At 34.9% G+C, this 14174-nt stretch overlaps 1 protein-coding gene across 1 annotated transcript; it reads right to left on the bottom strand.

Moving 5' to 3' along the window:
- Positions 1 to 6397: 6397 nt before the first annotated feature.
- On the bottom strand, positions 6398 to 9808 carry LOC135150781 (uncharacterized). Its single transcript, XM_064087899.1, has 3 exons — positions 7344 to 9808; positions 7162 to 7267; positions 6398 to 7036 (listed from the first exon to the last, which is right to left on the bottom strand). Exons 1-3 carry the CDS (start codon positions 9806 to 9808, stop codon positions 6398 to 6400), a joined length of 3210 nt encoding a protein of 1069 aa, XP_063943969.1.
- Between the last annotated feature and the right edge of the window lie 4366 nt (positions 9809 to 14174).

Here is a 14174-nt window from a genome sequence, read left to right as displayed (position 1 = left end):
TTCTTTTGTTTTTGCTTCTTTGGATACCAGTTTTTATAATTATTGATGTTGAATAATATGACTTGTGTTTTATCTTGATTGAAATGCACCTTTATAAATTCTGTATATTAGTTCTTTATTCTTAATACAACTATTTTTGACAAAAAGATGTGTTGTGGCCTTCTTTTGCTTTCATTATGTTTTTGGTATAGTTGGTTTAGACCATCTCCAACCGTGTTGGCTAGAATTGGACCTGCAAGGCATTATGCAAAATTTGTCGAATCTGCAAGATATTGTGCTCTGATGGGCTGACTATATCTTAAAAGTAGTATGTTATTATTATTTGAAATTGTTATTAATGAAATATATTAACTTTATATGATAATAGATGACGTGACATTTCACTATAGATGTCTTGGGGTTTGCAGCACATCTTCAAAATGCTTAAACAACTAAACACAATTACTAACAATAGAATGAAGATAAGAACGTCCAGGAGTACCATTGCATGCATCTGCCAACATCTTGGAATCAGTTTCGAGTATACACTGAGTGACCCCATGATTCTTTAACCAAGAAATAACCTCCTGAGACTTAATGCCTCAGCCTCTCGAGGTGACCAAGATCCTTCCTTCTGCTTGCACATTGCTCTCAAAAACTTACCCTTCTTATCCCAGAGTACTCCACCAATACCTATAGTGTTCAAATCCATAAAAATAGCAGCATCGACATTTATTTCACCCAGTGGCGCGGTGATACCTCCCACCTGGTCATACTCATCCTCACCGTTGCTTTCAGCTTAGCCGTGTGATTAGTCTTCCAACTCACCAACAAGTTCATCGCTGCACTTGTTGTCCCAAACACAGACCCTGCAATACGGTTCCACACCCAATTATTACGGCGGTTCCAGAGATTCCAACATAGAGTTGCCATCAAAGCACATTGTTCCTTTGAACCACTTGTGAACAATCTTTTAAAATGCTCCAAAATTGACTCTTCTAGCAAGGTTTGAGTCCATTGTGTCATACAAGAAGCTTCCCACACTTCCCTTGCAAATTGGCACTCAAAGAATATGCTTCGCCGTTTCATTTTCTGTCCGACACCAGGAGCATGTACCGTCGACATTCACTCTTTTATCGATCAGAGCTGTATTAGTTGGTAAACAGAATCTACATGTCCTCCAAAAGAAAAAACTAACCTTTCCAGGCAGCTCTAGACTCCACAATTTCTTCCAGAACTCTGCATCTGGAGTGCTACATTCACCAACCAATTTGCGATAATAGCTTTGTATCAACTGTACATCTCTGTCATTAAATAAGTCGTTTAGTATGTCATCATCCCACTTATTCTCCTGAATATCCATCAAATCACAGACCTGAATATCAGCTAATTCAGGACGCACTAATTTTGTAAGAGCATCTCCAATGGCGCTCTTAAATCCTTCTTTAAAAAATAATATAATATGTGTCTCCAAGTAAGTAAATATATTGAATATCGTGATAATTTTAACCATACTCTTTGTACTTGCTCTTTACACATATTTTATTATTATTTGACAGAAAAGTTGGAGAAAGAACTAGAGAGAAGTGAATAGAAATAGAAAGAAGTGATTATTTTATTCAGTGAAAATAAGTTAGAAGCACCTAGATGCTTTTTAAAAGAAAAGAGAGAGATGAATCTCTTAAATTTTTAAAGAGCTACTAGGAATCTATCAGAGTTTTAATTTTTCATATCCTCTTTACATTTAGAATTAAGAGCTTGTTTAAGGAGCTCATCGGTTTACATTTAGAATTAAGAGCTTGTTTAAGGAGCTCATCGGAGATGCTCAATGATAACCATTTTTAATACAAGGCAAGCAAGGGATATGCCATACAGTTGTCACTACTAGAAAAGGGCCTATGACATCGGGTTTTAGCCGATGTCTATCTAAAATGCGACCGATGTCTTCGCGTGTGATGTTAAAGGTACCTGTGCAAAGACATCGGCTAAAAACCGATGACTAAAGCTGGATTACACAGCGCTTCTGGGTGTACCTGATGTCTAAGATCCCATTTTTGTTATAAAACTAACTACTTCAAGATCAATATTAGGTGCATTTGGTCTAGTAAAACATATCAGACACAAGCAGTTTACAGGTTTTAACATCGTTAGTTACGAAAAAACGATGTCTTTTTGGTTTTTTGAAATCGGTCTTTTTTTAAATTGATGTCAAAAAACTTAATAACACATCGGTTATATCTATTGAACTGTTGTTAAAAGTTGTTATAAACATCAGGTTTTTTGCTTTCTAAGTGATGATGTTTACCTGATGTTATAGAGTTTTTTAGACATCGGTTATCTTCCATTAGACTGTTGTAAATTCAAGGTCTTTCACATCAGTTTTTATGTACAAGCTAGTAATCGATGTCTGTTTTGAATGTAATTAAAAAGAGCAGCCCTGTTTTTGCATGAAACCAAAAATATACCAAATCAAAATGTACATTTCCAACAGTAATCCCAACAACAACCATATATATATATTTCCACTTCTCTAATTCCAAAAATCCAAACAACTTGATACTTATCTACCAAAATCTATCATACGCAACCGCAATTACATCCAATCAAAGCATTTCATACGCATTTCACAGTAATATTTACCCAAAAACCAACCTAATAATTACAGTACTGTTCAATAGGCCAAACTGCCGAGACAATGGAATTGTGTATCACATTTTGTCCTGGATGAAATTGATGGTGTCGAAACGAACCTCGTCCAGCTCTTCCGGAGTATAAGACTTGCGAGTCTTGGACGCCCACTACAAATTCAAAATAGAGAAGGGAAATTAATAAAAATTGAAAACAGTAAACATGGCACAAATAAGTACCAAACTGATGTACCTTAGTAGCAAAAGATACTTCCTTGTCAAAAACGATATCTCTCATATACCGCATGACCACATAACCGCATTCAACGCCACCGGGCTGTTTCGGGGATCCCTATATATTCCAGTAACAGTAACATATAGTCAGATTGAGAAATAAAGTGATGGAATGGCAAGTAGACAGTACTATCACAAATAAAAAAGAAATCCTTACGGCAAGATTCTTGATTTTAGGATGTTTGCTTCCCCTGCCAGTTTCAGCATTAACTTGTTTTATTGTCCTGCAATTATTAATGTGATTTATCCATAATTGATAATATACGAAAGTAATTAATTAAGACAGCTACTTAATCAAACAGAGTAGTCTTACTCCAATAAAGCCTTTTCTAGGTCATCAAAACGACCATGATGAGCCAAAGGATTGAGAAGGTAAACATCGCCATCCCATATGACCACCAAAATCCAATGAACACTGTATGATTATAAAATTTCACACACGTCAAAATATGTTAAAAATCAACAATAACAACTTAAAAGCCACAATATTAGTTACAAAAACTTACTTATGATTATGTGGCATGAAGTATATGTGATTGAGATTACCCTTTCTCAATCGACTACCAACATAACTTTGAAAATCCCCATTCAACTTAAATGTGGCGGCAGGATCAAAGAATTCATATAAGAAGACGTCATCATTGTTGCGCTCATTTTTAATTGTACTGTGCAAGTGCCTATGTATGTGGTATAAAACAAATGATTAGATGAATTCTTGTAAATTAAATAAATGGGAAAAAAATTATAACACATAAATAAAAGTACTTACGCCATGTAAGCAGCTATGGCAGCTTGTCCGATCATGTCAAACTCTAACAGTGCTCGCAAATTCTCATGCAATATATATATAGTCTTTTCAACTCCAAACACATCAGGATCACATGGAATTGGGATCGATTCCCCACTGGCTTTCATAAATGTCGTGACATGTTTATATAATACCTTGTACTGGCGGGGCACTTTGTTATTCACCTTCATTTTATTGAACACCTCTTGAAGTTTTTGCACCTCACCCTTGTTTTTCGACTGTGGCACATCTCTTTTCTTTTTCTACATAAAAATGAATGAAAATGTAATTAGACAAATTCTAGAGAATTAGACTGTTTGTAGTAAGCAATTAGCAAGCAAATGTAGAATACCACCACAACTGTTCGGAGGCTGATCAGATTTCGAGGCCATGCCACGTGTGAACCAACTGCCTCGCGAACTAGCTCTATTTCACCAGGAACCGGCACAGGAACTACCGCATCTGGTTGAATGTGTCCGTCAACTGACACACGAACATGTCCAGGCTTTAAGGGAACCCCGTGCACAACAAGATTCAAATTGTCATCATCGAAAACAGTACCAAAAGCAACCTTGTTTTCGATGTTTTCCACAGACAGCTCACATATTTGTGGACCCTACAATTATAAGGAGTCAATCATAATATTAATTTAAGACTTAGAGGACACTTAAATTATAAGGAGTATATTTGGATTATTATTCTACAATTACAAGAATATATGTGAAATATACCTTCTTTTCAGTTGGGGGAGGATGGTCATAAGCAACACAATCTTCTTCATTATCGAGTACTTCCTTTTCTGCTGTTTCTTTACGCTTATCTTCTTCTCCAAGCGGTTGGCAGCTTGCTTTGTCGGACACATTCGGAGAGCCAAGATTAGATGCAGTGAACAATGCCTTTAGCTCTGCCATTTCCCGCCTTGTTCTTTCCAACTGCTCCACCATCAGTCGATCGCGGGCCAACAACTGGGACTTCGTAATTCCCGACTTTTTCTCCTTTGGCACATTAAAGAACATTTTCGGCGTCACATAACCGCCAACTCCTCGGACTCTGCCAGAATGCTCAGGAGTTCCAAGTGCCGTAGACAACACATCTAAACTTCCAGATGGAATAAATTCTCCCTTCTCCTTCTTTTCGAGTAAATCATCCTATCAATAAAACAAGAATTAGCTTAAATTATGCTTACAAATATGGCAAATATTTGGCAAAAATATAGCAGATTTATAGCAAATATTTGGCAAATATATCTTACAAATATGGCAAATTTTGACACTGAAATTTATATATATTAATGCTTACAATTTTGGCAAAAACTGATGATAGAGTTTCACCATCCTCATCGTCCTCAGTTTCAACCATATCATTATCCTCGATATTCTCCATATCCTTCTCCATATCATTCTCAGTCTTAGGCTTTCGAGCCTTTTTCCATAATATTGCCCGATCTGGTTTCTCATCGGGCTTCATTGTCCCTTTCTTTATCTGTTTAAGAACAAGAAACAGTTATAAGGTGTTATCTTAGACATGTATAGGAAATAGTTTATAGGATCTTACTTCTTCCTCTTGCAGACCAATGTACCCCTTCCTTGACAGGCGATGGTGATACTTTCGCTTGCGCACTCTTTCACTCTGCAGGCCACGTAGTTTCTACAACATGCATGTAAACTGGATAAATCATACGAAGGTAAAGTGTACAAGAAAAATAGTTAAGAAGCAACAAGTTTAATTTATCCATACCAGCCACTTTTCATTTGTCCTTAGCGCGACAAATCTTGTCCAAGCTTCTTTACCAACGAACTGGTACTTTTTCGGAGGCTTTCTCAATTTTTTCTTTTTTCCAAGATAAGGCATAACATGTTTAGTAGTTAAATCTGTTTTAAATTGCCTCCACTTTTCTCCTGCAGACTTCAACACCATGCACTCACTTTCAGGAGCTACTTTAAATGTACCCTATTAAAAATGAAATAAAAACAATATCAGGGGTTATACTTTATTATTAAATACAAGTTGTGTGTGTCAAGTGTACTTTATTACCTTAACATCAAGCCATAATTTTTCCTTCAATTCTCGATCGACACGTGGCCAGCTATCAATGTCGATCGGAATCATAGTCCTTGCGAGGTGCCCTATGTAGGACTGTAAGGTACACCTAGTGTCTCCGACAGGTTCTCCAAATTGATTGTACTGGACTCTGAATCTCTTGCCCTGTGCCTTCTTCACCACTACCTTGTGAAGAGATGAAACACCTCTCGAAGCTCCCAGCCTTTTTTTTTTTGAATCAGAAGTACCTTCTGTACCTTCTGTTGCTTGTTGAGATGCACCTTCCGCTGCTTGATTAGCCAACTCAAGTGCTGGCTCTCTGACCTCCACAATTTGCTTTCCATCTTTGGAAGTTCCCTTCTTTTTTGCAGCTTTTCCTTTCTTGGATGTATGTTTCTTCACCATTTTTATCCTTCACTCTGTTTCACAAAATATAAAGGCATTAGTCAGTAAGCATACATGAATAAAATGCAGATAAATTACATGAATTAAATTCAAGTAAATTAAATGAATGAAATGCATATAAATTATATTAATGAAATGCAGATGAAGCATTTTAATCAAATGCATAAATTACATTAATGAAATGCATATAAATTACATTAGTGAAACACGAAGGTATTGTTCATTCATCAATAGAAAACTAAATTACAATAGAAATTTAAATATATCAGTTTTTAACCCAAGTTCCCTCAACATTAGGCCTAACACTATGCGCAACATCGTCAGTAGTCACATCACAGGGAGGGATGTTACAACAGAAGGGGGGATGTTCCATGATGGTGTCACCCAAATCATCGTCATTATAAAGATCTTGATAGTCTCGAGTTGTTGCAGTTAGTACAATTGACCAAGCAGGATCAACTGGATCTTCTATATAAAAAACCTGATGAACTTGGTCAACAGAGATGTACTTGTCCTTCTTATGGCCTTGTCGATTGAAATCCACAAGTGTGAAGCCTAGGTCATCAATCTTTATGCCTTTATCATTCTCTGCCCATTTACATAAGAATAATGGGGCTTTAAAATTATGGTAATCCAACTCCCATACTTCCAAGATTATGCCATAAAAGGTCATATCACTCTCAACGGGGTTCAAGTCCTTCGCACTACACACTTGTACTGCCTTAGCAACTACCGAGACCCCGCTGTTTTGAACAACTCGTGCATCATCTCTGTCCTTGGTGAAGTATCGGACTCCATTCACTGAATAACCCTGATAGGTTAAAACAGAAAAAGAAGGTTTTCCAGCGAGCCATCTCAGCGTCTCTGAAACGCCATCTCTGTTCTCACTCATTTCACTACACACCTACAAATAATAGCCAATTAAAGGATTAAATTGCCTACTTAAAACTCCTAACAGCCTACTTAATTTTTAAGTATTATTAAACAAAGGATTTGTGAATTTAAAACTCTTGATAGGTTAAAACCTACTTTTTTCTGAAACCAATCAGCAAATAGCCGATTGTGTTCTCCCATGAGCCAATGAACACTTTTCTTCTTCCCTCGGTACAATTCTTCCAAAGACTCCTTGTGCATTCTGCAGAAATGCACATATTCAAAAAGGTATTCATAAATCATTGGCACAATCGAGAAATATAGGTAATTAAACTCACATTATATAGGGGTATACTTCGGCATTGTTTTGTAGGACATGTAGATGCGCCTCATCTCGCTCTTTTTCTTCTACCACCTTTACAATTGCCGCTGATAACGCACCAGATTGCTTTCCTTGCTCAACTGGGAGACCGGCAGTTGTGTACTGCTGCCTAAGAAATTCGGTGCAAAATTCAACCGATTCTTCTTTAAAGTAACTTTCTGCCATACAACCCTCCGGAGCATATCGGTTTCGCACATAGCTCTTTAGCACTTTATTGAATCGTTCGAATGCATACATCCATCGATAGAAGACAGGTCCACATAAACGCAATTCTTGGACCAAGTGGACTACGAGATGTACCATTACATCAAAAAATGAGGCAGGGAATATCTTTTCTAGATCACACAAGGTTAGTATCACATCTGACTGCAATTTATCAAGTTTTGATAAATCAACCACTTTGCTGCACAAAGCGTTGAAAAAGAAACACAGTCGTATGATTGTGACCCTAACATTTTTCGGAAGTACGGAACGAATTGCAACAGGAAGAAGTTGTTGGATGAGGATGTGGCAATCATGTGATTTAAGCCCGTATATCTTACAATCCGACATGGACACACAATTTTTGATATTTGATCCGTGTCCAGATGGAAGTTTCATACACAACAATGAGTTCAGGACCTTTTTTTTTTCTGCCTTTGACAAAGTGAAAGGGGAGGGAGGCAGATACGTTTTCTTTTCTCCTACTTGTGGAGCCAAATCATGTCTAACACCCATATCAACCATATCACGCCGGGCCGCCTCACTATCTTTTGACTTTCGCATATTTAATAAAGTCCCAAGAAGATTATCGCACACATTTTTCTCAATGTGCATAATATCGAGACAGTGGCGAACATGATGATATTTCCAATATTCTAACTCGAAAAATACAGATTTTTTCTTCCAAGGGCATTCAACCTTCTTTGACTTCTTCAATTCTTTTCCGAAACAAAAATCAATTCTCTCCTGCTGCAATAATACTTCTTCTCCACAAAGCTGTTGACGTGGCTTCCCCAACTCTTGCTGTCCGTTAAAGGCCGCCTTCTGTTTCCTATAAGGGTGATGCTTAGCCAAATATCGGCGGTGCCCTTGGAAGCACATCTTCCTGCTGTGACTTAGATATTTGGCCACAGTATCGTCACCACAAATTGGACAGCTCTTATAACCCTTATTTACGCATCCTGACAGGTTTCCATACGCGGGAAAATCATTTATAGTCCACAATAAAACTGCTTTTAGAGTGAAATAACTTTTAGTATACGCGTCATAAACGTTCTCTTCACCTTCTTCCCACAGTTTTATCAAATCATCTATTAGCGGTTGTAAATAGATGTCGATGTTATTTCCCGGCTCATGTGGACCAGGAACTAAAACCGTCAACATCATGAACTTTCTTTTCATGCAAAGCCATGGAGGAAGATTGTATGTTACCAACACTACTGGCCAGCACGTATACCGATTTGTTAACCCATTAGTATGTGGGTTTATACCATCCGCTGATAAAGCCAACCTAAGATTTCTAGGTTCATTGCCAAAAGCTGGCCAGCGGTAATCGATATTCTTCCAAGCCGGAGAGTCTGCCGGATGTCGCATTTTGTCATCAATTATGCGCTGGTTTGCATGCCAAGTCATGAGTGCTGCAGTAGAAGGAGATTTAAACAACCGTTTAAATCTCGGAATGATTGGAAAATACCACATGATTTTGGCTGGAACTTTAATCCTAAGTTCACCATTCTTCCCTACTTTCCAGCGAGACAACTTGCAATTAGGACACTCAGAGGCATCAGAATGTATGCCCCTGTACAGTACACAGTCATTCGGGCAGGCGTGGATTTTAATGTACTCAAGGCCTAAATCGGATAAAGTTTTCTTCGCTTCATATGAGTTAGGAGGCAGTACGTGATCTTTCGGAAGGAAAGAGCCAACTGAAGACAGCAGCTCAGTGAAGGCAGTATCGCTAATCCCGAACCTAGCTTTCCAATTATGCAATTTTATCATCGACTCTAACTTGGTGCACTCGCTGCCCTCAAACAATGGTTGTTCGGCATCAACCACAAACCTCCTAAAATCATAAGAATCCTCATCGTACTCACTCGCATTAAACGCCGCTTCACAGACCTCAACGGTTTCAGATGCAGCAAAATGCTCCCTGTTTTGGTCCGAAGCGGGATGATGTGTACTGCCTACGGATGACCTAGTACCCCTAGCAGCATTATCTTCGTGCCAAATCCAGTCAACATAGCCCAAACTAAATCCATAATCATAGATATGTCCCCTTATTATTTTGGTTGAGAACTTTTTGAAATTAACGCATCGACAACATGGACAACGAATTCGTTTAGGATCTTTACTATTTTCTTCCGCAAAACTCAAGAATTCTTCAACACCTATTTCAAAATCTAACGAATCTCTGTCTTTCGATATCCACGACTTATCCATAGTTGAAGTTCTAAAGTCAGCTACCTACCTGACAACTTGTTTGTTAGTTTAACAAATACATATACTATATTCATTAGTTACTAGTTATAAATAAATAAATATATAAATATATACACTATTTATTATCCAAATTACATAACTAAATTGCATACTTCATACTTAACAACTATCATATCGATCTAGAGCAAGTACTGTCATATCCAAACATTAACAGCACATCTTAAATTAACAATATCACATCTTAAGTTAACACATAACATCACATCACATCACAGAGGTACAAACATGTTAAGTCCTATCAAATTTCAGAAATAGGCAAAATAAATCAAGATATCTCAAGTACACATCGTAATATCAAGATAGTGCAGAGCAGAGCCATATATAGTACACATATCCAAAACAAAGTTTTATGTAATATAAATTAACAATGAAATCAAAAATTAACATCAAACATATGAAGGAACACATATCTCACCTAATTAATAACCGTGAAATAGAAAACAAAGAAAAAATTTACATAAAAATCAAACTAAATGCACATCTAAAGGATGAAGCTCAGTACCAAAAATCAAGCTCTTCAAGCTTCAGTACTAAATTCAAGCTCTTCAAGCTCAGTAAACTAATTCAAGCTCTTTAAGCCTTGAAACCTCAAGATCTGTTCAAAAATCAAAAACCAAAAATTAGTGAAAACAAAACCGAGTACAAATTAACCTAATTAGAAAGAAATAAACCCAAAAACTGGTGCTCGAGGTCGAGAAATATGGGTTCTCGAAGCACCAATCTAATGCTTCATTCAATTTGGGGTTCAATTGGAACCCTAATATGCACCAGCGATGTGAGAGATGTGAGAGGTGCGAGAGAGGAGTGAGGAGGGCACCAGAAACGCGGCGGCGGCGGTTGTGGAGTGACGGAGTGAGGAGGAAATGTGGGTGCGAGAGAGGAGTGATGAGTGAAATGTGTGTCGGGAGGGAGAGTGTGAAATGTGACTGTATGTCGGGAGGGAAAAGAAGGGGGAAAAGAAGGGGGAAATTTTTTTGGTTAAGTGTGGGAATCGAAAACTGTTGTTTTAATTTTCATTTTTTTTAAAATATAGTTTAACAACGGTCAAAACATTAACCGATGTCTAATACAGATCTACATCGGTTATTTTCTAAACCGATGTCTACTATACGATACTCATTTTTTCAAAATGAGTTTTGACATCGGTTATTTAACCAACCGATGACTAAATTTCACGATAACATCGATTAAAAAAAAATCGATGTCTTAACGTACCTTAACATCGGTCGCCTGATCAACCGATGTCTAAGCACCGATGTCGTAGCCACTAATTCTAGTAGTGTGTATCCGTACCAATATCGCTTACCTGGCTGCAGCCTGCATGGCTACATCCCACCATTTGCTTATCCAGAAACGAGGCAGGGATGTTAAAAAACAAAACAACCGAATACAAAACCTGCATTTAGATGGGAAGAAGGATTGGGCCGGCCCAATAAATATATTTATTGAGATGCAGGGCCGTGGATTTGAGACCCTACCCAGACTTGAAAATGGGCCTTTTTATATATAAAAAATATTTTCTATTTAAAATAGTATATATTTTGGATTATTATTAAATTATGCACAAAAATTATTTATGATATGATGATAATTATATTTCCATTTTACACAATTTATATACCATTTTATATGTTCATTTTATTTATCATTAGGTTTATTTGTATATTAATGTAACATTTAAACTAATTAAACATTAAAAAAATACTATAACACAAAAAATAGAAATCACATATTTATAATAATGTAAGACTTTTGAAAATAAAATAAATATTATATATTTAAATAATAAATCTTATTACATTTAATAAGTACTTAATACACATATCAGTAAAAAATTTAAGATCGTTTGACTCATTTAATTCTCATTTTTTAAGTTAGTCTTATCTATATTTATTAATATTTCATGTTATATATTATCTTTTTAAAATATAATAATTCATATTTGTTTTAGATCCTTTGTTTTTTTTCATATTAACAAACAAAAATTTAATAATAATTATCTTAACATATAAAGTTTAACGAATTTTGAGACCTTTTTTAGGGTTGGTGCCCTAAGCGACCACTTAGTTGCCTCACCGCCGCCCTGTTCGAATGCAATTTTCCATGGTTAGGTCTACAATATTTAGAGCCCTAGAGAGCTTATGGCTTATTAGTTGACGTGACTTATGACTTAACGTGATTTCTGATAAGTTGGGAGTTTAAAATGTCTGTTTCGGTAATTTTGAATTATTAACGGCTTATGGGTTATTAAAAATATAATAATAAAAATAAAAATAAAAAGTGTTTTATGAGTAACTTATGACTTATGGATAATTTTTATTGAAAAAAAAGTTCAAAAAAATTAAGTCACTGAAAAATATACCTTAAACTAATTTTTGACTTTAAGTCAGCTTCTGGCTTTTTCTGACTTTAAGCCAGTTTCTGACTGATTACACAAACATACATTTTTCAGCTTAAAATTGAAAACAGCTTTAAGTCTGAGCTTAAAGCTGGGAACAGGCTCTTAAACTGATAAAGGGATATAGTGCACTACATTCTGCCCCCATCTATTCTAAATTCAGATGCCGCTTAAAGAAAATAAAAACAAAAACTTTCCTTATTTAAAAAAAAGTTCTTTCTAACATTTATTGGAAATAGAAATGTAAGAAGATAATACTTTCTCAAACAATATGAAATCCTTTGTTGAGAATCAATAAATAATAATTACAGATATAAATTAAAAATAAGTGAAGAAAATTATCCAGCCCAACTACACATTCTTCTTCAAGACATTGACTATATATATCGAAGCGTTCCAAGTCCAATTTATATGATTATAATTTTATATCATTAACACAGTTCAAGATGTTGCAAATTATTTAGATATCTCAGATATACATAAAAGTTCACCGTCGAATGCATCTCGTTACGAAACTATTTTTTGTAAATTTAAAACTACTATCAATTTGATTAATATGACAAATAAATTAATTTTTTAGTTTTATTAAATATATATTTAAATAATGAATAAATAATATCATATCATATCAAATAAGCAAAATAAATAAATTGTTAAAACAATATATTTCAACTTCCAACTTAAGTTAATATTTTAATTTCAAATCAAATTTTAATTTATTATATACAATTTTTTTCGGACACAAAATAAAAAAATTACTCAAGCGAATTTAAAAACAGGCTCTACGTGTCCGCGACGACACGGGAACTCTTTGACTAGAAATGTAACCTGACTGCACAAACTTATCCATTAAGGCCTCGTTTGATACGCTGTAACTCAACGCGGTAACCTATGGTTCCATAGAACTCATCTGAATGACAGTGTTTGGTTGTATGATATTAAAAGTGAGTAACGTAACAGCTGATGCGTGGTTTTTCTGGGTTCCATAGTTGTTTGCTTTTTTTTTTTTTAACAATAGTTGTTTGCTTTTTATTATTATTATTAAAATATCATAATTTTACATATTTAATAATGGTCAAATCCAAAAAATTAAATTATAAATAAATATTATATCAAAATTGTTTATTTAATAATAATTTTTTTTTATTTAGGATTTACTCATATCACATTCTTAATAATATTTACTATTTATTATTATATATGTTTATTTTATATAACAATTTATCCATCTTAATATTTTTTTATTTATTTTTCTTCTTAAATTATGAAACATAAATTTTGTTCTATATTTTATTTATTTTTATTTAGATATTACTAATATTATATTAATATATCATCTCATCTAAATAATTTTTTATATTTATAAATATCGTATTTCTTTTCTTTTTATATTAGGTTAAAATTCTTATTATTTTATGTTAATAATACATATCAAATCATTTTTATTTATTTATTTATATATTTATAATATATTATTTTGATATTATCTAAATTGTTAAAATTATATGGTTATAGACAACCAAACGCTGTAATTATCAGTTACACAGCATGTTGTAACCTGCTTCCAAGTAACCTTAAATTCCTATGTAACCGAGAATCCTGCTAAACAAACAAGGCCTAAACTCTTCCGTAAAGAACATCCACATTTCGGGAAAATAAACCTTAAAATTTGATCAAACGAGATTCCCCTCCCCTCGTCTTTTTTTTTTTTTTGACGGATCCCTCCCCTCGTCAAATTGCTGTTAAAAAATTCTTTCGATGACGCAACACCGGCCATTCCTAGTGCCCCTTACTTTAATAATTCCCACTTGCCAAAAAATTTAAATAACAAAATTGAAGAGCCAATTATAAATCCTCGAGTGACGTTCTTATTTCAGACACCTCCATAATATAAGAATATGGAGAAGA

This window comes from Daucus carota, chromosome 1, assembly GCF_001625215.2.
Source record: "Daucus carota subsp. sativus chromosome 1, DH1 v3.0, whole genome shotgun sequence".
Lineage (NCBI taxonomy): Eukaryota > Viridiplantae > Streptophyta > Magnoliopsida > Apiales > Apiaceae > Daucus > Daucus carota.
The sequence above is the reverse complement of the archived record's forward strand: the minus strand, read 5'-3'. Positions and strand labels throughout refer to the sequence as shown.

Coding starts and splice junctions, on each gene's coding strand:
- LOC135150781 (XM_064087899.1), bottom strand. CDS start 9,808: ATGGATAAGTCGTGGATATCGAAAGACAGAGATTCGTTAGATTTTGAA. Junction 7,268..7,343: donor GAAGTATACCCCTATATAAT/GTGAGTTTAATT, acceptor GCATTTCTGCAG/AATGCACAAGGAGTCTTTGG. Junction 7,037..7,161: donor CTGATTGGTTTCAGAAAAAA/GTAGGTTTTAAC, acceptor TATTATTTGTAG/GTGTGTAGTGAAATGAGTGA.